Raw genomic sequence first — 25,450 nt, forward strand, 5'->3', positions numbered from 1 at the left:
AATGCTCCAGTGGGACTTGAATCTTGTTCTCACACATCTTATGTGTGCTTCCTCTGTTCCTCTTCATAACTGTCCTCTTGGGCTCCTTACTCTCAAAACTGCCTTCTTTTTGGCTATCACCTCTGCTCGCAGGGTGAGTGTGCTTCAAGCTTGTCTTCCAAGCCCCCTTTCTTCTCTGTGCTTCAGGACAAAGTGGTGCTTAGAACAAGGCCTTTGTTTATTCCTAAAGTGGTTACACCATTTCAGGTAGGACAATCTATCACTTTGCCCACTTTTTTCCCAACTCAGCACCCTTCCAAAGAGGAGGAGAGACTTCACTATCTGGAACCAGAACGTGTGCTGTCATTCTACCTTGACCGCACCAAAGATTTCTGGGTGAATGATCAACTCTTTATTGGATATGTAGGTGCCAAGAAAGGCCGAGCTGTTAAAAAACGTACCATCTCTCGATGGGTTGTCCTTTGCATAAAGAGCTGCTATGCTTTAGCGAAGAAGGATCCTTCAGTGGGGTTCGTGCTCATTCTACTAGGGATACAGCAGCAACTATGGCATTGGCATGGGGAGTCCCACTCATTGATATAGTTTTGTTCGCAACGTGATCCTCTCTGCACACATTTACCAGACATTACTGCCTGGACAGCCAAGTCCGGACGGATGGCTATTTTGCCAGTTCGGTCCTCCAGGGTTTTCTCGTCTGAACTTCGTTCACAGACCCTCCTCCAGGGATCTTATTGCTGGGGTATCTATTCTAAGGTAAGGTATCTACAATGAACAGTCTCTAACTATGTCTCTGTAAGAGACATATGTTAGTTGTAGATTCCTTATCACCCCACCCATCCACTTATTTCTTGGGATAGGGACTCCCATACAGGGCCCTAGTTGTGGAGCACCAGTGGTCAGTGTCTTGCATAGCTTTGCGCTTCTGGTGTGAAAAGTGGTGTCAGAACTGATGTCAGAGTGCAGGGGTGATGTCCCAAGTCGGCACCACATCATCATCCCGGCGACCACGATGCCGACGACTGCTGCAGAGTCGACCAACGCCAACTACTGACGCGCAGGGGTACTGCTAAAGAAAAATCTCCTGATCCAGACTGATGCCTGAGGGAAATTCTAAAGTAAGGAATCTACAACTAACATATGTCTCTTAGAGATACATCGTTACCGAAGGTAAGTAACTGGTTCTTCTGGTAGGTGGGCTAAGTTTGTTAAATGGTGTGGAGAGAGATTGATTGATCCTTTGCAGGCCCATTTGTGTGATATTTTGAGTTTCTCTCTTTCCATGGCTCAACAGGGTTGTGCAGCAGCTACTGTTAAAGGCTACTAGTCCCCCTTGTTGACTTTTCTCTGTTTACCAGATCAACCCTTTTTATCTAAATATCTCATAGTTAGGAGATTCATTAAAGGTCTCAAGAATAGGTTTCCTCCCACTCCATGTATTAATGCCTCATTGGGATTTGAATTTTGTTTTCGCTTTCTTAATGAGTTCTCCATTTGAGCCATTACATAGTTGTCCCTAAAGGTTCTTAGCGTCTAAGACAATATTTCTGGTTGCAATCACTTCCTCTAGGAGGGTGAGTAAGTTGCAAGCTCTTAGTCCCAAGCCTCCATTTACTTCATTCCATGCGGATAAGATGGTTCTTAGGACCAGAGCTTCTTTCCTGCCTAAGGTGGTCACTCCTTTTCACCTCGGGCAATCCATCACTTTGCCCCCTTTCTATCCTCCCCTCACCCTTCTAAGGAGGAGGAGAGACTTCACCGCCTGGACCCTAAGTGGGTGGTCAGCTTCTACCTGGACAGGACTTAGGGCTTTAGGTTGGACGACCAACTCTTTATTGGATATGTGGGAAAGATGAAGGGCAAGGCTGTCCACAAAAGAACTCTGTCCAGGTAAATTATCCTCTGTATCAAGATTTGCTATGCCTTGGCCAAGGAGGAGACTCCTGAAGATATTCAAGCTCATTCTACCAGATCTAAGTCTTTTTCTTTAGCTAAAGGCATCCCTGTTGTAGACATCTGCAAGGCGGCAACTTGGACCTCCCTCCACACTTTTGCAAAGCACTATTGCTTAGACTCGGAGGTGAGGAGGGACGGCCATTTTTCATGTTCTGTGCGGCAGGATCTTTTGGTATAGGTAGGCAGGCACCCTCCGCCAGGAGCAGGACTGCTTGGGGATTCAATTCAATAGGTAAGGAATCCACAGGCAGATGTATCCATCAGGAGAACAAGTTACTTACCTTTGGTAACACTTTTTCTGGGAGACATAGTATCTGCCTGTGGATTCCTCACGTCAGTGCAGTTGAGTTGGTTTCCACAGCATATAGTGCCACTGATGGAAGTTTTGAGATGTGCCCCCCACACAACTGAAACATTTCTTAGGGTTGAGCACTATTGTAGTGACTTTGGAGATTTTCCCCTTAGCATGATTTGACCATGATAAATTGTTGAAGATTATTTGTCTTTATGTAGTTTTATGACTTTATAATTTCTAAATTATATCCTAAATACAGCCACTGATTTCAAGATTTCAAACCAGAAGCCCCCATGACCATAATTGGTGTCTTACCTTTAGTTATCTTTAGATCACGGGTTACAGAGTAAACTGCTAAGGCATCAAGTTGTCTTTGGAGACCAAATTGGGGTGAGGCACATCAGGATTAAATCATCGGCATACATAAATAAAGATTTTGCAGCATGAATCCTTATCTGGATTCATATGCTGTGCATTATTTCCCCATCTAGTGGTTTGGTTCGGAATTGTCTGTTTCTTTTTTTTTTTCTTTTCTGTGGGGCGTCGTCAACCACCACTTGGTGCTAGGTCCATCCCTTGTGTGACGTCAGCTGGCACCCCGGAAGTTCCTGTGCATGATAGCCATCTTTGGATTCTTTTTTTCCCTTTTCCTTCTTAGGTAAAATAGGGTATGTCTTAAATGTTCGTGTCTTTGGTTGTTTTTCATTTACATGATCTTTCCTCCCACCCGTTTGCATTCCTTCTCTGAGGGTAGGTGGGTGGGTGGAATTTGTGAATCCAGAAAACTCTTCAAGTAGCAAAACTACACTTACTGGTAAGTAACCATTTTATTTAGCAGCATCAATCTTTTTCTGGATTCACATACTGTGCATTAGATTATGTAGCGGTTTCCCCCTCCTTGGGGTGGCTGTGGTAAGGTGAGGAAGACCTTGTGAACAGATGTTGAAGTACATTTTGTCCCACCTGAGCTTTCTTTGTCATTTGTATATCCATGCAGTAATGGTTGGGCAAGGTGTGTGGCGATGCCCATGTCGCCGCTGCATATATTGTTATGATTGGCACATTGGCCACGAAGGCTAGGGTTGCCCCTTTTTTCCTTGTTGAGTGGGCTTTGGGCTGGGCGTTTAGAGTTTTTCCCGCTGAGGACTAGCATACCTTTGCTTCTACAATCCAATGTGCAATTGTCCCCTTTGTCACAGGTGTTCCTTTGTTGGACTTGGAGTGAGAGACGAACAACTGATTCCCCTTACAGAATGGTCTTGTCTCCTGTAGATAGTATAGTAAAGCCCTTCTTACATCCAGGGTATGAAGGCTTCTTTCTGGTCGTTTTTGTGGGTTTTTGAAGAAAACTGATAGCTGAATGCTGTGATTCATGTAGAATTTGCTTACTGCCTTAGGTAGGGATTGATGGTTGGTCCTTAGGATAACCTTTTCCTTGTGGATTTGCATGTATGGTTCCAAAATAGATAATGCCTGTAGTTCACGTACTTTCCGTAGGGATGTTATAGCTATTAAGAAGGCAGTCTTTATCATGAAGTTTCGTAGTTCTGCTTTGGGCATGGGTTTGAACGGCTCCTTCATTAACTGAGTTAGATTTGTGTTTAAGCTCCACATTGGGGCTGAAGCCTTCCTTGGGGGTGCAATCCTTTTGGAATCTCTCAGGAATCTGGGTAGTAGGGTTTTGCAGGGGAAAAGTCCATGAAGAGTTCAGTCTACCAAATGTATCATAGATGAGACCCTCCATCAAGTGCTGTTTTCGTGCAGTCCTCTAACATGAACACAGGCATGTAACATACAACCACAGTCACTCTACAAACGTGCGTGATATCACACTACCCACCACATACAAGCAGGGTAAAGTGAAATAGCCCAGTTTAGGTGGGGGGGGGGACTGAAGAGGGAAAGGATTAAAAGGCAATTAACATCTGCCAACTGTCAGTCACCCTACAGTAAAGAGGCAGTAGGGACCGTCTACTCTGGATATGTGTTCCCTGTGGAAGTATTCAATTGTCCAAAAGATTTTTATGCCACTGATAACAAAGGGTTATTGATGACAGTGGTGAGCTGGGCACTACCCTGCACACATCACGTAATCTCGTGACAAAGTTGATCCATATCAATGTGGGTATCGGTACATTTTTTTAAGGGTATTGAATAGATATGGGAATACATGCAACTTCAGCACATTAGAGTATGACACACAGGAGGGAGTCAACAGGAGTGGACAGATAGGGCAATAGTTGTAGAGTATTTCAATACAAGCACTCAAGTGGAGATAGAAGGATACACTCAAACAGTCAACAAGTTTAGGTGAGAGATTACTTCTCCACTGTGCTAAGTCAAGTCGTGATTGACAAATTCTCAAGCCAATGACTGAAAGAAGCTGGTTGAAGGAAGCCAGTTTTTTAAAGGAGCAGACCTAAGCTCACTCTTTGTGTAGTGTAGACAATATGTCTGTTTGACATCTACACTGTTAATTCCTACACCAAACAGACAAACAGCATATGCAGCAACCTGGGTCTTATTTCCTATTATACTGCAATCCTCAGTGTTCTTTAGGATAAGGGGGGTCTGTAAAATGTCTTGTGGAGGTAGCACTTTATTTCAGGAGGCAGTCAATTTATGTATACATATTTTGATGACTGGCTGATAAAGGGGGAAATCATTCCATCAACGCCAAAAGACAACTGCAAGAGTTCAGTACAGTGATGCAGCTATTACACAACCCTGTTTCTCCATCAATATTGAGAAATCATCCTCGGTACTAATACAATAAATTTTTTACAAGGGGCAGTCTAGAACTTCAAAAAAAGCTTGATAGCAGTAGCTACATAGAAAACATTTATTGCAGCGCAAGAACACATTTGATTAAATCAGATGACTCAATTTTTCACAGAGTAGTGATCAGGTTGGAGACTAAAATGGTATCATGCTTATCAATCTTACTCTATCATACCACATTCCAGACTATGCACAAGACCTCCACAGAAGTGAATCATGAGGCAGTGGTCACCGAACAATGGCAAGTATGACAATCTAGTGGCTGTCAAAAGAGCAATTAAAAAAACATCTGAAATATTGGTGAAAGAGAAACCTGATGTAGGGCAAACTAATCAGAACATAACTTCCTTTTGTGGCCATGTTCAAAGTAACTCCAAACACTCAAAGTCAAGAAAACGAGTATGATTGTATGTAGAAGTATCCAATATCTTTTATTCAGACATCCAGGCTTTCTTTGGAATTACAGTTCGCCATACATGTCATTCCTTTATATCGCTACAGCTCCTTGCCAACACGTTTCGTCTGTTAAATATAACTAGACTTCATCAGGGCTGAAACATAAAACAATGGCATCATAAGGAATGTAGGGAGTGATGTGATCTAGAGTAAACCCATCTCCAAAGTATATCACCGGGGGGTGTGGTCTGGCCTCAAAGGAAGATAGCCGCCTAATGTGAGAGCTCCGCCACGGGACGGACGCCTGAAGGAAGCGGCGCTCTCACCAACAAGTAAAGGGTCCAATTAATTTCATTTTATTCACACTAAGGGTGTGTAGACCAGTTTGGTCTTCCGACGGAAAACAAACGCTGCCCTCACCTCAAATAGGCAACGGAGTGCAGCTCCTTTGGGCCTCAGCTCGCCTCACCATCCTGTCTAGGCTGTACCTCTTACGTCTGTCGGCGCGCCACAACGCCTTGCATGGGAATTTAAGTTTTATTCATTTAACTGCAATACCGCGTATCTCCACAATGACATCTTCACTGCGGCAAGTACACGATAAAATGACAGGAATTCCCTCGACCTGTTGCTAAGCTCCATTTTTAATTTACCTCACATGCTTTGCAAAGTCCTGTTTTCTTTACAAAAATGGCACATATGGCTCAGTATAACGCCTGGGGCTCAAGAGGAGGTACGCAATGACCTAATTGACTGTTTAATCATCGTTTAATATGTGTGCAGCTTTCCTAAAAATGATTTATGAGGTAAAATTTTAAACCTAATGGTCTTTCTCATGAGACTTTCTCTTCATATATGTGCTTGAATGCCTGTATGAACTGAAATTAAAATTTTACTAACAGGCGTTTGCATTGCCTTGCATTTACCGGTTACACAGTTATTCACTGACCTTATCATAGTCCTTTGACTAACCAACTAACAGCAATATCTGCAGAGATGTGTGCCAGCATTTAATACATGCGTTAACAAAAGAAATATAATCTTCAATTACGCAAGCTAAGCATGCAACAAACAATATCTACAATAGAGATTTCTTTAATTTTGTGCATCTACATCGCCATGTTAAATATTTTATCAAGTCTGCCAAATCTGCTAAGGTTCCTAAATCTTCTGTTTGTTGCCACTTTAAGACGGGGAAGGTTACCTTTTGTGTTACCTCAGCGCATTGGCCAAGAATCCAGGGCGAATATCTAATAATAAACATGCAAGCAAGCCCCCTAAACGACTTCTCTTTACAGAAGTTCTTAAACAACCTAGCAATATGCCAACCTAGCAATAAAGGGGAGTACTCCTCGTGCACTTAGCTCGCCCCAGGTCTTACCTACTGCTACTGACTCTATACCAACAGACACCATGGATCGCATATTGCATGAAATTTCAAGCGTCAGCCTTCGATTAGAAGGTATGAACGTCACCATAACATCTCTGGCTACAGAAACCAAATCAATTAGGGCAGATATTGCAGGCTTTCACGCCAGAGTTGAAGGACTAGATTCTCTAATAACAGTGATGGAAAGTCATCTTGAATCATTCCAAGGTAGAGACCAGGACCTTCTATTTCTTCTTAGCAAGGTAGTTGACTTAGAAGACCGAAGTAGAAGAGATAACGTCCGCTTCTTTGGTTTTCCGGAGAACATTGAAGGCCAAAATACTAGAGCTTTCCTTTGTGACATTCTCCCAAAATGTATTGGTTCCTCTTTCAATACGCCTCCAGAAATCCAACGAGCTCATCGAGTTGGTCTTCCATGAAAAGAAACTTCAGCACGCCCGAGGCCACTTATTGCCTGCTTCCTCAGACATTAACAGGCAAGGCAATTATTGGCTGCAGCTCGTTCACAAGGCTCTTTTTTATATGAGGGACACCTCATTCACATGGCAGCTGATTTCTCCAAGGAAACAAATGAACGGCGAAAAGCATTTCTTTCCATGAGACCTCAACTTTGACAGCTTGATATCAAATATGGATTATTTGAACCTGCACGTTTTCGCATCACTAAGAATGGGGACTCAAAAGATTTTTATGACCCAGAAGACTTGCAGAAATTCCTAGAATCTATAAAACCGCAAGATATGGAGGTACAATATGCGCAAAAGGATTTAATTCAGCCAACTCATAACCTCTCTCAACAGTTGCCGATCAACAGAAGTCGGAATCCTAGGAACTCACGACACCGCGGCAGAGACCTAGAACAACTAAATCTTCACCGGAACCGCTCTGAGACAAGTCTAGATCTCCTCTCAAGCCCTCATCAGATGCGGATTCAAAGTGTTATGAACCAAATCGGTTGTTGATTATTATAGTTATTGTAACTGTTGTTGTTAAAGAAGGCCTCAAATAAGTTTGTGTTCTATCATCATTACTATAAGTACTTTCAACAGCCTACCTAATATTACAAGAAATGTTGCTCAAATTTTACTCAGCTGAGTATCATTCTCTTTGTATTCTACTATATCATAGTATCTCAGGTTAGGTCGATCACCTCTTAAATCCACCTAAAACACTGACTGAATAGGACGTTACCTAAATTAACCGCTAATTAGTACAGTCATTTAACTATTATTGCTAAAAGTATGACTAAAATATGTTTATAGTCCATTATTATTAGAATAAGCATTAAAAACTAATTGCATAATATCACAAGAAATGATGCTCAAATTCTGTTCAGTTGAATATCGTATCTAGATTACACTATATCATATTCTAGGTTACAGCATATTTTAGTATACTATTTTATTCTATTTAATATTTATAATGTTTGATATATCATGATTCCTATTTACCACTTCACTTATATACATCTATTTATTCATATAATACATATTGCTTGAGCTTAGTTCATAAAAGTATTAGTTTCTTTCCATTGCTATAATATTTCTAATGCACTTAGTATTTTATCATTGCCTTCTTGCCCTTTATAACTTATGATATATGTGATGCATTATTTGCTACTTCTAAACATATTAATGTGTTATCATAGGATATCATCTTAATTCATACCATGTCATGCTATGTTTTACTTAATCATCAGCATACACGTTTAATCTTACTGTCTGGGACACATCCATTTAACTTTATTCCTATGTTCATCCCACTTATTATCTCATTATTCCTTATGGGGTCCTTCCTCGCGGTGGTGCTCTTGTGAGCCCAGACCCGCGGTCAACAGTTTAGGATTGCTAGTATTTTTACACTAGCAATTTACACGTTTCATTTTAATTACCTTTTACACCTCCCTCTCTCCCCCCGTTTTCTCTCCCTTTGTCTTTTGTATTTCTTATCTTATAAACTAAACCGCTTTCAATTCATTTTTCAATTAGATCTTTTTGTCAGCAGTTACTTACCCGGACTTTAATGTTTTTGTAGGGAGCCAAGGTACCTTTCTCTTTTTATTTTTCTAGATTTTATTTTTCCCCACATTTTACTATCCTCTTAAACTTGAATACGTCATTGGGTATTGTTTTATTTTGTAATCTGATATTTTTCCAACATGGTGAACACCCATCCTTTATGCACATTCACATGGAATGTCCACGGTCTCATACATTACATTTAAAGGAAGAAAGTACTTTACATGTTTTGATTGAAGATAGGAGACGTGGCATTACTTCAGGAAACTTATTTAGACACTCTAGAATCTGATAAACTATGTAGAGAATGGGTGGGAAAGGTGATCCATAGCAGTATTCATAAGGGTGACTCCACAGTTACGGACCCTATTCGCAAATGTGGAGTGGCAATTCTCATCCGCAAATCCCTTCCAGTCACAGTGTTTAAAACCTGGACAGATCCAGATGAACGCTATGTGTTTGCTAAGTTACGCATAAGAGATGCTCTCATTTGTGTCGGATCAGTTTACGCACCGACCGGATCAAAAAAATAATTTCTTCAACTGAATCGTCTACTAACAGAAATAGATGCCTCACAGTACGTCATTGGTGGTGATTGGAATTTAACAAGAGATCCGATTCTGGATAAAACGGGCACGTAAGAGAAGGGAAATGCTGGAAATAGAGCTCTAATGGGTGACATCATAATGGATAATGGGCTAGTTGATCACTGGCGTCTCAGCCATCCAACAGAAGCAGAATACACATTCTTTTCTCCCACTCATGGCACCTTTTCTCTCTTGGATTTTTTTTTTAACATCACAGAGAGTGGTCCAATTAGTTACAGAAACTCGCATTTTGGAAACCTCACTATCCGATCACTCTCCGGTCCTTTTATCCCTAGACCTGGGACTCTCTAACCAAGGACACAAACCCTGGCGCATGAGCATTCAAAGACATAGGACTCCTTAGGGTAAATTTCAGTTACAATCACACCTTCAAGACTACCTTTCCTCTAATCGAGGATCTGTGACTTCCAGCAGGACTATTTGGGCTGCAGCTAAAGCCACTATCAGGGGCCAGTTAATGAGGGATGCAGCACTTGCTAATAATCAAAATGCTGCACAACAAAAAGAACTAGAGCATGATATTCAATCTTATACTCGTCTATACACAACAAACCCAACTTTTCAGAATCGCAAGTTACTTGAACAAGCCCGCATGACATTAAATAGCCCTTTCAATTGAAAGCCGAATATGCTCTGCAGAAAATGAAAGGAAGGCATTATGAACAAGGGGAAAAGGCAGGGAGACTGCTAGCCGCACAATAACGCCAAAGAGAAGCAGCTATGGTCATCCCTGCCATAAAAACAACACAGGGTAATATCCTCACACGTCCCCAAGACATAGTGGATGAAGAGATATCCCGTGCAATAGCTAATCTACCTTACAACAAGGCTCCTGGGGAAGATGGATTTCCAGCTGAATTTTATCGCTGGACAGGGCATGTTTTTATTGACACTGCATACTTCATTCCAAGAAGCGGCTAGAGTATCCTCATTAGGATCTCTTTCTATCTAAGCAGTTATTGCTGTACTGCCTAAACCTGGTAAAGATCCCTTGTTATGTAGTAGTTATCGCTCCATTTTGTTATTAAATTGTGACCTCAAACTATTGGCCAGTATTCTAGCGTCCCTTCTTCGTAAAGTTCTACCCTCTTTGATACACCAAACCCAAGTGGGATTTGTTCAAGGGCGATCTTCTCGGAATCATCTTCGTACACGAGCTTATACTTTGTGGTCTGCTGAACCTCTCCCAAGCGATGCACTTTCATTAGACGCAGAAAAAGCGTTTGATCGCATTGAATGGGAATACCTTTTTAAGGCGATGGACCGTTTTGGATTAGGAAATCAATTTATTCATAAAGTGCGTTTATTATATGACAACCCATCCGCTCAAGTAAATTGTGGTGATTTTCTGTCTGAATCATTCCCGATTCGCAGAGGAACACGTCAAGGTTGACGTCTTTCCCCACTCCTTTTTAGGTCTCGCCTAGGCAGTGTGCATGCGCTGCTCTAGGAGATGACCTTTAGAAATTGGTCTGCTCCTTTTCCCCCACACTTGTGCTTGTGCCGGCATGCACCTTGCGAGAGCGAGCAGCGGCGCATTTAATTGAAAACATATGGTTCTCGCACCGCCGCTCCTCGCTCCCGCAAGGCGGAGGCCAGCACAAGCATGAGTGCTTCAATTTCCAGCAGGCAGACACAGCACACCTCCCCCACTTGGGATCAGCTTACTCCGGCGTGTCATTAAATAAACACTATTTCCATTCATCTACTGAATACCCTTTAGAAACTTGGTAAACACCGCCCTGCATTGTATGCCTTTTCTGTTTAAAAACTCACCTTGGAAGCTTCATAAATTTATTTTTTTATTTTTTTAAAACTCTGATTAGAGCTATACAAAACAGCAAATAAATAACAACGTGACTCGTATTACTATGCGGTTCTCATGGTGTAATGTGGTTTCTCGTGCTGTGTTGCTTGCTCTTAGTGCTGAGCAATCAGTGCCGTCGATGTGCCACTTTCAGCGCCGCAGCTCAGTGCTCCCACTGATGTGCTTTAAACATTGATCCCTGGGCTACAGCTGGTTTCTGTTCTTGTCCTACGCCAGCCGAAGGTACTGTACAAGCCGCAGAGGGAGTGGGTGTGTACCGCATGAAGGGGTGTGGACACTGGCCCATTCGAGCCGCTCCCACCCCCGCCTCAGCTGCTCACAGGCCCGCCTCCTTACCCCTCCCCTCTCTGCTGACTCCAGTCCGGGACATATGATCCACTCTCACTTCCCTTTTGTTTGCCTCACATCTGTCCTTCCCTGCCCTCCTTCCTCCACGGTCAGAATCAGACAGAGCTGCATTGTTTGCACCCCGAAGCCCGATGAAGTGTCGTCCTCCCGCGACGCGGGTCTGACTCTGCCGCCGGCCAGAGTCATGCCGCCATTTCCTGGAAGTCTGGTGCCGCGGGGGTCAGAGGTAAGCGGAGAGTAAGCGGCAAGCCGGTACTGCTGGGTACACCCCCACCCTCCCCCCGCACACTCAGGGTTCCTGGCGGCTTTGACCCCCTCATGGCACACACAACCCCCTGTACAATGTAATGTTCCACATCTTCACATCTGTCGGTGGATTATGACCCCCCTGACAGATCTGTACTCGCAGGATCCCGCATCTACTGGTGAATTGTCTGCTAATCAGATCGTCCCAGCTCACATGCAGACTGTTACTACTGGCGAAAGCCCACCAGAGGGCCTGCCGGTCCTAATCCTATAGCTGAGTTCTGTCCTGCCGATCCTACACCCATCGCAGAGTTCTGTCCTGCCGGTCCTACACCCATCATTGAGTTCTGCTCACTAATGAGCCATTGCTAAGTTATCACAGAGCCAGACTGCACTAGTGAACAGCCTCGCTGCTCAACCACCTGAGTTAACAAAGCCATGTTCTAGACCCACTGACTCATCCAGAGCCCCAAGCTATCCTGTAATCCCCTGCTCCAATGAGTCTTCCGCATTCGCTGGAGCATCTCTGAACTACCGAGCCCAGCTGCATCGGTGAGCCTCAGATAACGTGAAGCGTCCACCGCTCAAAGTAGATCCGTGCTGCACTAGTGCATAAGCGAGTGAGACAGATGACACTTTACCCATGCAACAGTTAATGTTGTTGCACCAATGATATTGTGCTGCATAACTAAATACTTTAAGGTCCCAAAGGATGAGACTTATTGGCTATGCCAATGCTTGTTCTCTTAGCCATGGAACCCTTAGCGGCCACAAATTGTCAATCAGATGAAGGTACGGGTATACAGCTCCCAAAAGGAAATTCTAAACTTTATCTGTATGCAGATGATATTCTACTTACTCTTACCAATCTTCCCCGTTCCATACCGTCCCTTCTCCAAATTATAAATGATTTTTTCTCCTTTTCAGATTATAAAATCAACTGGGATAATAGTGAGGCATTGCCCATTTCAGGTGGAACGACAAAGGCAGCTATACATGGATTTCCCTTTCATTGGCAATCTTCATGCCTTAAATATTTAGGAGTATTAGTGAACAAAGGTTTGGAAGGTATGGTTATAGATAACCTAAACCCTTTGATCTCCCAAATGCAGCGTGGTTTTGTTTATTATCTGTTTATTGAATACAAACAAATAGAAAGCCATTGTCACAGTGAAGGAAAAACAAGAGTGGGAAGGCATCACAGCTGGGCTACACAGTAGGTTATCAGTTCAGAGTCGGCCCATCAGAGCAGCCACTACCCCACAGACCCTGGTACACAAATGCATTTAAGGCATGGGGCCCTCCCAAATCACAAGCGGCAGCGCCAAAAAGAAACCCCCACCTGGAGAAAGGGAGGGACTATGGGAGGAACAAGAGGGCAGCCGCCAAACTAGAGTTTGATCGTCCAGTAGAAGGATGACATAGACCCTTTTGACTCTCTAGCTGAGGTGCTAAGTTAACATAGCCCCAGCAAATATGAAACCTCCACCCCGCAGGAGTGATACACTTCGCACTGTGACAATATTCATAAACTTTGCCATACACAATATAAAAGGAATCATACAACAAAGGAAAGAAAGAAACAAGAGTCAGAAAAGAGGTGAGGACAGAAAGAAAGAGGAGAGATCGGCTAAGGGTGCGTCCTCCCTGGAGGGAAGAGGAAGGGGGTCGAAGGAGGATGCGCCATTGGGGGGGAGGCAGGGCCTAGAGTGGGGGCCAGTGACCTCAGGAGCAAAGGGACCTGCCTGCCAGTTCAAGTGGGTTGCTCTGGGGAGTCCGGCCTCCGACCCCGAGAGAAGGGCTGCAGGGTGCGCAGTGTCTGGGGGCATCAAGCGGGAGTGCTCGGTTTTAGTGAAATAGCGTATAAGTGGCTGCCAGATGCGGTCAAATCGAGTGTCTGTGTGATTGAGGCGTGCCGTGAGTAGTTCCAAGGACAAGACATCCCACAGCCGGAGAAACCAAGCGGCAATGGGAGGAGGGTGGGGTCGCTTCCAGCAGGAGGCAATGGACTGTCTTGCTGCTCCCAATAGATGAAGAACTAGGTGCCAGTCCACCGAAGTCATGGCCTTCAACGTGCCGGGCCGAATGCCCAAAATCGCTAGTGACTGGGTAGAGGGAATCAGGGAAACCCACCAGCAGCGTGATTTTGAAAAATGGAAAATACTGAGGCTTTCTCTTTGGGGTAGGGTCCAGGCTGTTAAAATGGTTACTCTTCCACGTTTCATGTATATTCTGGGCATGCTCCCTCTTCAGATCCCTTTATACATGCTTAGCATAATAGACTCCAAGATTTAAACTTTCATATGGGGCTCAGCTAAACCTCGCCTTGCTGTGGCAAAACAAAAAGCTTATCAATCGTATGGAGGAATTAGTCTCCTGTCGATCTAACATTATGCCCTTGCGGTGCATTTGTCAGAAGTATCTTATTTTTTATCAGGGATCACTGATGTTCCACAATGGGTTCAAATAGAAAGACACCTTTTATCCACGGATTCAGGCCTTTCGCTTCTATATGGGAGCGGGTCTAGTCGTCATTATATCAGCTATGCATAAATCTTGGCAACGAGCGCATTGGTTACTTGGTTCAAACCCTCAAATTCATAACAAGGCACCCTTGTGGAAAAATACAGGTATACGCATTAATAGCCGTACCTTATCCTGGCCTTTATGGGAAAAAACAGGTATTCACTCTCTAGATCAACTTTTTCACAATGGCGACTTTAAATCATTTACACAATTAAAAGAGGAATTTAACATACCCACACAGCAGTCTTCAAAATATCTTCAACTTCAACAGTGTTTGGAAAAACAGTTAGGATCACCACCCTGGATATTACAACACTCACCAATATTATTATATCTAAACACATGGGGAAAACATAAAGGAGTGACATTTGGTCTTTACAAAACTCCCACACTACATCTCTTTTCGCGACCCCTTTCTCAAAACCTTCACTTTAAATGGCATACTCAGATGATGAATGGGAACAGATATTGGAAAATCTACACAAAGGAACCCACGAAGCAAGGCTTAAATTCTGTTTATTGAAAATTCTTCATGATTGGAATTGGTCACCTGCAAAATTACACAAAGATGGTCTCCTTTCACATACTAATTTTTGGAGATGCTCCAATCCTGGCTGTGATACAACTCATGTTACATGTGAATGCCCAAACATACAATCTTTCTGGAATTATGTAGGCAAGGTTTTGCACTCCACTATGCCTTTATCTCTTCCACTTACACCTGCCAGCATCCTCCTACATGATCTGCGAAACTCCCCCAAACTGTCAAAACCTCAACATCGCCTTTTTCATACTGCATTGGCTACAGCTAAAATATGTGTACTATGCCATTGGAAATCATCATCCCCACCTACACAGGAAGAATAGTTAGTAGCCATGATACAAATAGCATCACATGAACGAGTGATCTATAATCTACTTGATCAAACGGACATATTTCTTCAGACTTGGTCACCCTTCCTTAAATCGAACGATGATGATATTAACAATATTTCTATCGCTACCAATACAACAAATTAGGGGAAACAACTCTGTAGCTCAATACCTTTTTCTCTCCTCTTTTATCTTTCCTTGTCTCTGAGTATCCTGGCTCCATTCTCCTCATCTTCCACATCTTTTACACTTTCACATTATCCTATTATTCTTTACGTTATTCTCCTACCTTTCTCTCAATATTTAAAAATTTTAGTTACGCAATTTTACCTATATTTAACATATGATAATTTGTGTATTTCTCTTATATTTGTATTTCTTTATTACCAAATGTCATATATTTATTGCTGTTATTTATTCTTACAGTATTAATAATCCAAAATCTGCTGATATTTATTACTGTTCTTCTGATGTATTTATTTTTCTTCTTTTACAAAACTTAATAAGGAATTTCAACACAAAGTATATCACCCGACTTTGCAGATTAAGGATCACCATCAATAAACCTGTATGCAACAGCAAAAAAACACAAAATGCCAAGATTTTGCATCCAGGTTTCATCACACATTCTTCGAGAGCAAAGCACTCTCTCAAAAATAGTTTAATAAATGTGCCTGTGCTTTTACACAAAGCCAGTGCTACCAGCAGCAATCAACAAAGGAACGACTACATAGATGCAAATTATTCTAATAGGTCCAGAGTGGGAAGACAGCTGTGATATTCACACCCTGTGACTGTCCAAGAGACTAGTGAAAAGATTACCAAACCTCACTAACATGCTCATAATGCAAAGGGGGAAAACATACCACCGAGAACCAAGTTAGCACTCCATAGCAGTATAATTCCTGAAGACATAGAATTTTCACACCTCAAACTATCAAAAAGTGCTTACCAGTAATGAAAGATTCTAGAACGCCATTCACACACAAATGTTATGCTCCTAAATATTTACTGTATCACAGCTGAAATCAGTGTGAAAAAATGGGTAACATGACAGAGGAGGTCACTATTTTCCAATATATAATACACATGCTAGAATGCAAATGATCATACATATCACTAAGATTACATCTTTTGGCTGCTTTGGTATACACCAAAAATCACGTTTGAGGCTACCGGCCACTAAAAGATCCCAAGAAGGGCCTAAAAAAATGTACCGTCAAAGAGCGATGACACCACTCGTGCAACTTTGATACACTTTTAAAACAGCTACTAAAATCACATTTTGTAGTGCTGCACAAGTTCATGTTAAAGCATTTAAGACCAAAGCAAGTCTTTGTAATAGCAATCACATCTCTAGCTAGAGTAAGGGAACTGCAAGCACTTACTATACAAAAACTATACTTTCAAATATATAAGTAGATGGTACGAATGAAAACCAACCCAAAATTCCTACATAAATTAGTGTCCAATTTGTATGTGAATCACACCATTCAACTGCCTGACTTAAAAAAAAAAAAAAAGCCAAAGCCACCTGTGGAAACAACACTACATACATTAGATGTCAGATAGACGATTATTCACCCTTTACAAACTACTAAGGACCGCAGACAGAATCAAATGTTCCTTGTGGCTCATGTGCTACAATCATATGACCAATCATTATCAAAGGCCTCTAAAGCAAGATGGATTGTACGAATAATCCTAATGTGTTCTACAATAGTGAAGAAAACACTAGGTCATGCTCAACTAGGAGAAAGGGTGCAACCTGAGCATTTGTGGGAAACCTCTCTCAAGAGTATTTGAAGAGCAGCTACATGGTCCTCAGCAAATACCTTTCCAAATGCTACTGTTTAGATATTCAGTTAAGGAGAGAACTAGTATTATACCTAAGTAGTTTTTTTTTACTTGATATATATGTATATACTTCGTCACTAACTGGTTTAATTGTTCTATAGTGCTAAATTTATAAACATTTTTGGACTTCAGAAAGATGAAGGCTTGTGTAAATCCCACCATGGGCATAGGGAATCCTTAATTATGAGCTAAATCTTGGGAATCCCTAGTCTGACACTATAACCAATTCCCTATTCTAAGTTAAAAAAAGTCACCTTTTCCTCGTTCACTTGCTTTCTACCTCTCCTAATGCACCCACCACACCCCTCTAACCAAGGCTGCACGGTCCCTTTTCACCACCACTAACTTGCCCCTTCTCCTCCTGCGCCATCTTGCATCTACCTTTTGCAGTTCTATTACCCCTCTTATTACAATGAGTGTTTCTTGTCTCCTCTCCTGATGACCACTTGTAGGCGCCAATTTTGCCTACTACTGATTTTGTGAATTCCTCACTCTGGTACAAAGGTGGTTCTTGCCACTGGATTGCAAAGCTGGATCACAATAAAGTGTTGACAGTTTCTGTAGAACAATTCTCATAAATAGCCCTATATGGTGAAACCAAAAAGGAGTGAGGGTGGTTGGATGCAAATATCAGTAGTGGAGGTTGAAGAGAACAGTAAGAAGGAAAAAGTAATATGGGAAGAAAAATAGTCGGATGGGGGAAGAAGGAAGAAATAAAGGGGGAATGGTAAGCAAGTCCAGTTGTTAAAGGAAGCAAGGTTTAAAAGAAAATATAAAGATGTGGGTGAAAGAATTGACAGGTGAGGGATGGATAGATAAATGTGGGAAAGGATAGATGAATGAAATGATGAATGAGCAAAAGGATTATTGAATGGTTGGAAAATTGAGAGTGCCTGAAAGGAAGGATGGATAACTGCATGACTGAAATGATTCTTGGAAGTATGTGTGAAAAATGGATGAGTCAAAGGATGGATGGAAGGCTGACTGGGTGGAAATGTGGATGGATGGAAGCGTGGACAGATTGTTGAAAGGGTGGATGGAATGTTGAAGGGTTGACTTGGTGGGCAGAAGGGTGAAAAGACAGATGAACGAGTGGGCGATGAAAGGATGGATAAAAAGGTTGGGTAAACTGATGGATGCCTGGACGGATAGATGAAATGATAGCTGGAAGGTTGAAATTGTAGATGGAAGATAGGTGGGTGAAAAGATGGACTATGCAAGGATGGATGGGTAAAAGAATGGATGGAAGGGAGAAAGGAAGGAATGATGGAAAGGTGAGTAGCTGAGTGGGTGGCATCAAGAGAGAAAGTTCTTGTTCTAGGGGGATCGGACTTTGCTGCTGCAGTGCTATTATAGGTAATGCTGAAAGTGGCAACGTAGGGTTTTTTATTGTTTGGCTATTTCGTTGTTACTAAGCCCCTGCTTTTATTATCACATGAGGTTAGTTGATATTTATGCTATCTTTGTCCAACATATGGTATTGTCTCTTCTACGCCCTGGAGTTAATCGTGCCTCTTCAAATATTAGAGGGTAGAAAAACTCTCTCTAAGCTCTGCAGTATAATGTTTGGAAGGACATGGTTACATCCTAGAGGGTAGTACAACTGCCTCTAGGTTGTACCATGTTAGCAGCTAAACCTTGCCACTCAGTGACAAACCAGAGTTTCCCTCTCTGTGGTAGTCGCCGCATTCCCCTCAAAGGCAATATCACGGCCTGGCATGCAAAGGGAGGGATCTAATCACTTCTTTAAAACATGTAGTACTTCCTCCTGAAGATACACTGGAGAAAATGTAACGTCACTTTCCACACTGGCAGTATCCCCCAACCTGTGCATGGTGTCTGCTGCGGGACAGTGCTCAGTGCTTCTTATCAGTGTCCCCCTTCTTGCTGCACTCACCAGATCTCCTTTTCTCTCCATGGCAGGTCAAAGTGGTCTAGGGAAGTCCACACTGGTAAACACACTCTTCAAATCCAAAATTAGCTGGAAGTGTGCAACTGAAGAACCTGAGGAGAAGATTCCGAAGACAGTGGAGCTTAAATCCATAAGCCATGGTGAGTGCTTTCCTGCCTGTCCACGCAGATATCAATGTTGCCAATAGACTCAGCCTGTACATAGATATTCCTCATTCTGTCAAGCGTTCTTTGTTCAGTCGCTCAGGGATATTGAGGGAGCTTCTGTACCCTCAACTGTCAGGTCATGTCTGAATCCTGGAGTTATACAGAGGTTCTTTAGCCCCCGGCATTCTTGGTCTCTCCCCTTGTTATATATTTGGTGTTATTCCCAGAAACTACAGCCCCTTTCTGAATCCTGGGAATATACAGTGGACTTCAAAGCCCAGCTTTTATTATCTCTCCTTTCTAGGGCTTTAGGCAGGCGCGAGGTCCTTTCCCTCTGAGTAATAGATATCAAAGGTCTTTGGGGTCCACCATTGTCATTTCCACTGAGGTCAAAACTTTGGCCCCACATGTGTTGAATGCATCTCCCCATTAGTTGTCATTGGAAAAGTTCATCTTCTGTGTGTAAAAGAGTTACAGTGAATGTCAACAACGGACAAGTATATCATAAGACCACATTATGACATTGATTGGTGCTAGACAAAATGACGCACATCAGTGGTCTCTTTAGATTGTTTTATATGGTGGCATTAAGAATAGAAATGCCTTCGGTGTGGACAGTAGCCGGGGACCGAACCTTAATGTCAGAGTTCAAGGTTGTCAGAGTTCAAGAGTGTTTTGGCGGTAATCAACAATGAACGAGGATATATAAGAATGTTTTTGTTTCTGATAATGTGTTGATTGCACTAGTCAATTTATCCTTGGGTAATGTACGGTTTTCTGTTTCAAGTTTTGCACAGTGTACCATGGGCAGTTCTCAAGGATAGATGGGCACTGAGTATGAAACCAAGGCCTGCAACCAATCATCGGGAGGCCAGGTGCTCTACTACTGAAATTCCTAGCCTTAGACACTTGAGCAGATATTCATAGTTAAGTGCTGTAGAGTAGGTGCCAGGATCCACAAATGCTGTATGCTGAAGTGGCAGAGTAGTAGTTGCCAAAACCTTCGTTGTGAGGAGCCTAGTTCACCAGGAGGTCTGCTGCTGAATCAAAACTCACCTCCATTCCTCGCCGCACCCGCACCGCGGGTGCCGATTCGCTGTGTGGGGACAGAGTCAGCTGAATCCGCCTGAAGGAGTGGTGGTCTGTGGCCTCAGGTTGCATCAGGGCTGCGAGCGTTTTACCAGGGACTGCATCTCCCAGGAGTCCCTGCTCGACCGACACCTAACACCTGGTCCGCTCTCCCTGTTGCTCTGCCCACGGCCCGCCCGAGGGGATTTCAAACACCTGCTTGCCCTGCTATTGTGGGATCACTTGCCAAAACCTTCGTTGTGAGGAGCCTAGTTCAACAGGAGGTCTGCTGCTGAATCAAAACTCACCTCCATTCCTCGTCGCACCCGCTCCGCGGGTGCCGCTTCGCTGTGTGGGGACAGAGTCAGCTGAATCCGCCTGAAGGAGTGGTGGTCTGTGGCCTCAGGTTGCATCAGGGCTGCGAGCCTTTTACCAGGGACTGCATCTCCCAGGAGTCCCTGCTCGACCGACACCTAACACCTGGTCCGCTCTCCCTGTTGCTCCGCCCACGGCCCCTAACCCCGCCCTATATAATCGATCTAGCTCTATGCTGCGCGGGAGCGCGCGGGAGCGCCCGGGGCTAAGCCCGGGCAAAGGGCGGGCCGTTTGAGGCCGTTAGAGAACGGAAGAGACCGGGACCGGGCTACCCCCCTTGGTGTTTGAGCGCTCGACCGATCCGCACCGTGATACTGGGGATAATGATCGCCAGTGAGACTCGTAGCAAAACCACGCTGGGTCCTGGACCGGCTAAAGGTACTTTGGACACATATTTCGCCAAAGCTGGTTACCTGTTAATTGATGAAATCACTGTCCTAGAAAGACGTATCTCACAAGAAATCGAGTGGGTTAGGAGATCATCCATGGGAACGATAGCACAGGCACGGACCCCAGAGAATAGACTTGAATGTATACTTTCAGTCACTGGAGAAATTGGGGAAATTGGGGAATACACCCTACCCCCTATTTCGGCCATTGAGGAAGATAATACCCCTGTCACTGATAAAGAAAGCCGGGCAGCACAGGGACAACGGGAGGGAGCTATTTCAAAGAGGAAAAGAGGGGCTCATAATCCAGGGGGACGTAAGGCTAAACTTGCGAAGCATAACCAGGGAGCTGGGAATAATACGAGAGATGTACCCACAATAAATTGTTCCGTGCAAGACAAACCCCATGAGGCATCTGCTACAAATCCAGATCCGCACCTAACATATCTAGAGAACCCCTGCCCTAGCACAAATACAGAGGAGGACTTAACCTTACATAATATTGGCACTCTTATGAGGGCTTTATTAAGCCCCTTTGAGGCTCGTCTGATAAAGATTGAGGCAAGATTAGTGACTATAGACAAAGCTACTGTTAAACTAGCTGACACACTCAAGTCCGGTAATAGGGCAGATATGGGTAGAGGGGGAACCATGACTAAGGAGGCCACACTTGTACCCCCCCTAGAGGGAGCAAATCCACAAGTGAAATCCCCACAATCGCAGCCGGTGGTCACACGTCCGGTAGCCTCACTGTCCACCGTGGGGATACCTTCCATTACTCTGGTAGAGACCAAAAGTACACCCACACAACTTCTCCCCCCGAAAACCAAAAGGCCTAGGCCGGTGCATCTACCCCCAGAGGCGGCCCCTTACACAGTCATCTTAGCAGGGGTGCCAGAGCTTAAGCAGGATTCTAAAGAACCTGTTGCTGCACTAAGAAACAAGGTTGTTAATTGGCTTACCACTAATAGACCTCTCCCGCGAGGAGTATCTGCTGAGGTACTCATGGTAAGAAGGGTTCCATGGCTGGGCAACTCAAGAAAAACCATTAATGGTGATTGTGTGCTGATTAACTTTAGGGAACCTAGGTCAGTTTCTCACATATGCTCCTGGCCGCATTATAACCAAGGCACATCTATCCAGCCGCTACCATTGTCATTCTTTTATCCACCGCAGACTTTCGGGGGTGAGGGGGATGGATGGCAAACTGTTCCTAGGAGGGGTAGGGGATGGGGTGCTAGAGAGTGTGGGGATGCTTACTCTCATGGTGTCCAGCAGCCTGTTTATTTTCCGACATTTAACAGGTTTAGTTCGCTGGACATGGTGGATTGACAACACAAGGAGAGTGGAGGGGTGGCCACCAGTTCATCTAAGGGTCCCAAGAGGAGAAATGATACCCCAGTTGGTCTAACGTCAAACTCCCCCAAGGTAGCTCAGTCTGAGGCGCTTAGTGTTGTTAAGGACCCCGAGTCATGGGCAATAGTCCCCCCACCTAGTATTAACCATCCTATAGCTGATAGGGAGGAACCCCGACAACACATCAGATCTATGGCCACCCTGGGTGAAAATACCCCCACAGTTCCCTATGAAATAAGCAGCCCTCCACATCTAAAGATACTGTCTTGGAACGTGGCCGGTCTGGGGAACAAGCTGGATTCCCCAGAATGGGCCTCCTTTGTGGAAGGTAATGATATCTGTATGTTCCAAGAAACCTGGGCGAGAGAGGAGTACTCTCGCCCAGGTTTCGCAGCATTCTCAGTGGCAGCTAGGTGGGGGGGTCGTGGGCGGCCATCGGGAGGCCTTATCATCTGGGTGGCAACAGATCTGGGGTGCTCTGCTACACGAATCCTCACCCATTAAGAGGACATCCTCGGCGTGATACTGGAATGGTCAAATTCTTCCAGGCTCGCCCTGGTCAATGTCTATTCAAGGCTGGTTAATATCACCCAAGAATCGAGGACGATGGATGAACTCTCAGCCTTTCTCGATAGCATTTCCCCGGACAATACCCTTCGTGGTGGGGGGAGATCTGAATTCAAAATTTGAGCCTCTACCGGGCTTAGTGGATGGACCCTCTTGAGACGAGGACGCCGTTTGGTTGGTTCCTCCCACATATGCTATCCCACCTAGAGCTTGGACACCCCTTGCGGTCCAGGTCACTGCCCTAACACTTAAGCATGGTTTGCGGGCCTGTAATGGCCGTGTAAACTCTGATATCCCTCCAAAGTGGACGTATAATAAACAGGGTAGGGAATCAAGAATAGATTATATCTTGGTCCAACTCTCCCAGTGGTCGCTAATCATTGACTTTAAGGTAATTACAAGGGAGGACAGCGACCACAATGCGCTCCAGTTACAATATAAGATCCCGGGTCTAGTGGGAAGAAAGGTCATGGTAGGTTCTGCATCAACGGGGTTGGTCCTTACGTCTAACAGAAGGAGAATTAGATGGGAAAAGCTTGCCACTAATCAAGGGAAAGTCGCAGAATTATACTCCAGGGTAATCCCCATTTTGGAGGTAGTGTGTACTTTAATGGGAAATTCTATCGCCAAAGACACTTATGAGTTATTGCGTTTGGCGCACGATGACTTGATAAAGTCTCTGGCTGAAGTCCTCTTCTGTCCACTTAAGAAGAGGGGGGGGGGGCACTAATCGCCAGACCTGGTATAATGTTGCTTGCCGTAAGGGGAAATCAGACCTTTTAATCGCCATTAAGGAAGGCAATAGCCGAGTTGAGATCAAGGCTAGGAGGAGGGAGTATAAGGGATTGATTTTTAACGCTAAGATTGAGTGGGATCAGGAGAAGTGGGAAGACCTTACTAAATCATTAGCCAATAGGGACTCCCGCAAATTCTGGAGAATTGTAAATACTGGCTCAGAAGATCTTCCATCGGCTATAGACCCTAACATCTCAGCTGAAGCCTGGAAGGAGCATTTCTGGTCCCTTTATAGGGTGGAGGCTGGGGTCCCCGGTGAATTACCACCCACTGTAACACCATGTCATTCTGGAGACCATTTTACGGTGACTGAAATTAGAGCAGCAATTTCTGCCTTACCCCTTGGCAAGGCTCTGGGTTTGGATGGCCTCCCCGGGGATCTCTTTAAACAGGAACCAGATGTTTGGGCACCATATCTATTGTCTATGTTTAATGCTATTCTGGGGGCATGGAGGTGCCTAGTACTTGGCTGGGCGCAGAGATTGTGCCGGTCTTTAAAAAGGGGTCACCTCTGCTCCCAGCTAACTACAGGCCCATTAGCCTTATAGATGTCTCCCAGAAGTTGTTTGGTAGGCTGATTCTTCATCGCCTCCAAACTTGGATTGATGACTTTTCCATCCTTAGCCCCTATCAGGCAGGATTTAGGAAGGGGGTTTCGACTACGGACCAGGTGTTCCGCTTGAACCTTATTTACTGGAAGACCGCAATAATCGAGGGTGGCAGCTTGTACACGGTTTTCGTGGACCTGCGTGCTGCCTTCGACTTAGTCCCAAGAGCAAGACTCTGGTCCGTCTTGGCGGACTGGCCATACCGCAAGATATCCTTTCCATTTTGATAAGACTGCACATGGGAAATTTTGCACGTGTGAGGTGCGGTAGGAATGGGGTACTTACGGATAGATTTCCGGTTGACAGGGGGGTAAGACAGGGCTGTGTCCTCGCTCTGACCCTGTTTTGCCTCTTTGTCAACGGGGTTATCGACCACCTGCTGAGGGTGGCCGACTCCGACGCACCAAAACTCAATGGCAGCAGGGTGCCCGCTATTATGTTTGCGGATAACACCCTGCTGCTGTCTAAGTCCCCCATGGGAATTCAACGAATTTTAGATGGATTTTCGACCTTTTGTACTGAGCGGGGTCTAGAGATCAATGCAATGAAGACGAAATACATGATTCTCAACCCCCCAAATTCCACCCGGCCTAATCCCATCATAGGCACTCAGAAGTTGGAGAGAGTATGTACATTTGAGTATTTGGGAGTCCCCATTAATCAAACAATGTCCTGGGACACCCATCGTAACAAGGCCTATTTGAGACTTGTTCAATTAACTGGAGGTATCTGTAGGTTGAAGAATACTTTGTCCTTTAAACCTTTGACCCCAGCCCTACAAATTTATAAAATGCAAGCGCGTGGGGCAGTAGTATACGGCGGGGAACTGTGGGGCCACACCTCTACACAGAACTTACTAGTCACTGAAAACAATTTTATTAGGCAGCTGGCAGCCCTTCCAACAAGTACACCTCTTTTGCCGTTGAGGCTGGACCTGGGATTGAGACCCATTAGTGAAGAGCTGGCACTCAAACCGCTGACTTTCTGGCGTCGATTGTGGGCTAGGCCAGAACTTGCAACATATAGGTCTGAACTACAAGAGATTTTAACTCTGCCAAAAGCCGCTCCTATCCCATGGTTATCCTATCTGAAAAAGACATGTGAGAATCTGGGAC

At 44.2% G+C, this 25,450-nt stretch overlaps 1 protein-coding gene across 3 annotated transcripts in view; it reads left to right on the forward strand.

The window, feature by feature from the left end:
• Positions 1-25,450, forward strand: part of LOC146789869 (uncharacterized) — a 575,088-nt gene that overhangs the window by 383,293 nt on the left and 166,345 nt on the right. For all 3 annotated transcript variants that reach the window (XM_085632224.1, XM_085632225.1, XM_085632226.1), the window contains one exon: positions 19,043-19,171. In XM_085632224.1, coding sequence (XP_085488350.1) covers positions 19,043-19,171 — 129 coding nt within the window. The remainder of the gene's footprint in view (positions 1-19,042; positions 19,172-25,450) is intronic.

Source organism: Triturus cristatus, chromosome 10 (assembly GCF_964204655.1).
Source record: "Triturus cristatus chromosome 10, aTriCri1.1, whole genome shotgun sequence".
Classification (NCBI taxonomy): domain Eukaryota; kingdom Metazoa; phylum Chordata; class Amphibia; order Caudata; family Salamandridae; genus Triturus; species Triturus cristatus.